Here is a 507-nt window from a genome sequence, read left to right as displayed (position 1 = left end):
CAGGCATGGGCGGCTGTTAGTCCTGCCGGTGACTGGTGCCTCCCTTCCAGAGCTGAAGGACCTGAACAGCTCCATGACAACCCCTGAGATGGCCAGAGAGATCGAGGAGCTGAGGAAGGACTGTGCGAGTTATGCGGAGAAACTAGAGAGGATTAAGTCTGCCACCAACCACGTGACTCCGGAAGAAAAAGAGAAGGTAAAGAGCTGCCAGGGGCTGAGCTGAGCACCGGCAGCCAGAGCCCGGGCCAGGGCTGAGCCAGTTGTACCAGACCCTCTGCCAGGTTACCTGGTCCCCAGTCTGACTGACACCGATACGACAGAGGCAGGAGGTTGTGTGGAACTTGGGCTGCTCCGCAGAGCCTGTGCGCAAGCCTTGGCTGTGTGTGCGATGGTGATGACTCTCTGGGGCATCTTTAGGAAACAGCCTGAGCTGCCTCTTCCTTGCAAACCTTTGCTTCAGGCAGTCACCCTCCGCTTGGTCAATTCGTCTTTCCCTGTCTCGCGTGA

The 507-nt window shown here is 58.0% G+C and overlaps 1 protein-coding gene across 1 annotated transcript in view; it reads left to right on the top strand.

Moving 5' to 3' along the window:
- Positions 1-50: 50 nt before the first annotated feature.
- The window catches only part of PSMC3IP (PSMC3 interacting protein), a gene marked incomplete at its 5' end in the record, with an annotated part of 1,462 nt that continues 1,005 nt past the window's right edge, over positions 51-507 (top strand). Inside the window, one exon of the mRNA XM_009699234.1 lies at positions 51-196. Within this exon, the coding sequence (XP_009697536.1) occupies positions 51-196 (146 nt within the window). The remainder of the gene's footprint in view (positions 197-507) is intronic.

Source organism: Cariama cristata, unplaced genomic scaffold (genome assembly GCF_000690535.1).
Source record: "Cariama cristata isolate BGI_N322 unplaced genomic scaffold, ASM69053v1 scaffold30614, whole genome shotgun sequence".
In the NCBI taxonomy this organism is placed as follows: Eukaryota; Metazoa; Chordata; class Aves; order Cariamiformes; family Cariamidae; genus Cariama; species Cariama cristata.
This window is presented reverse-complemented; position numbering and strand designations above follow the sequence as displayed.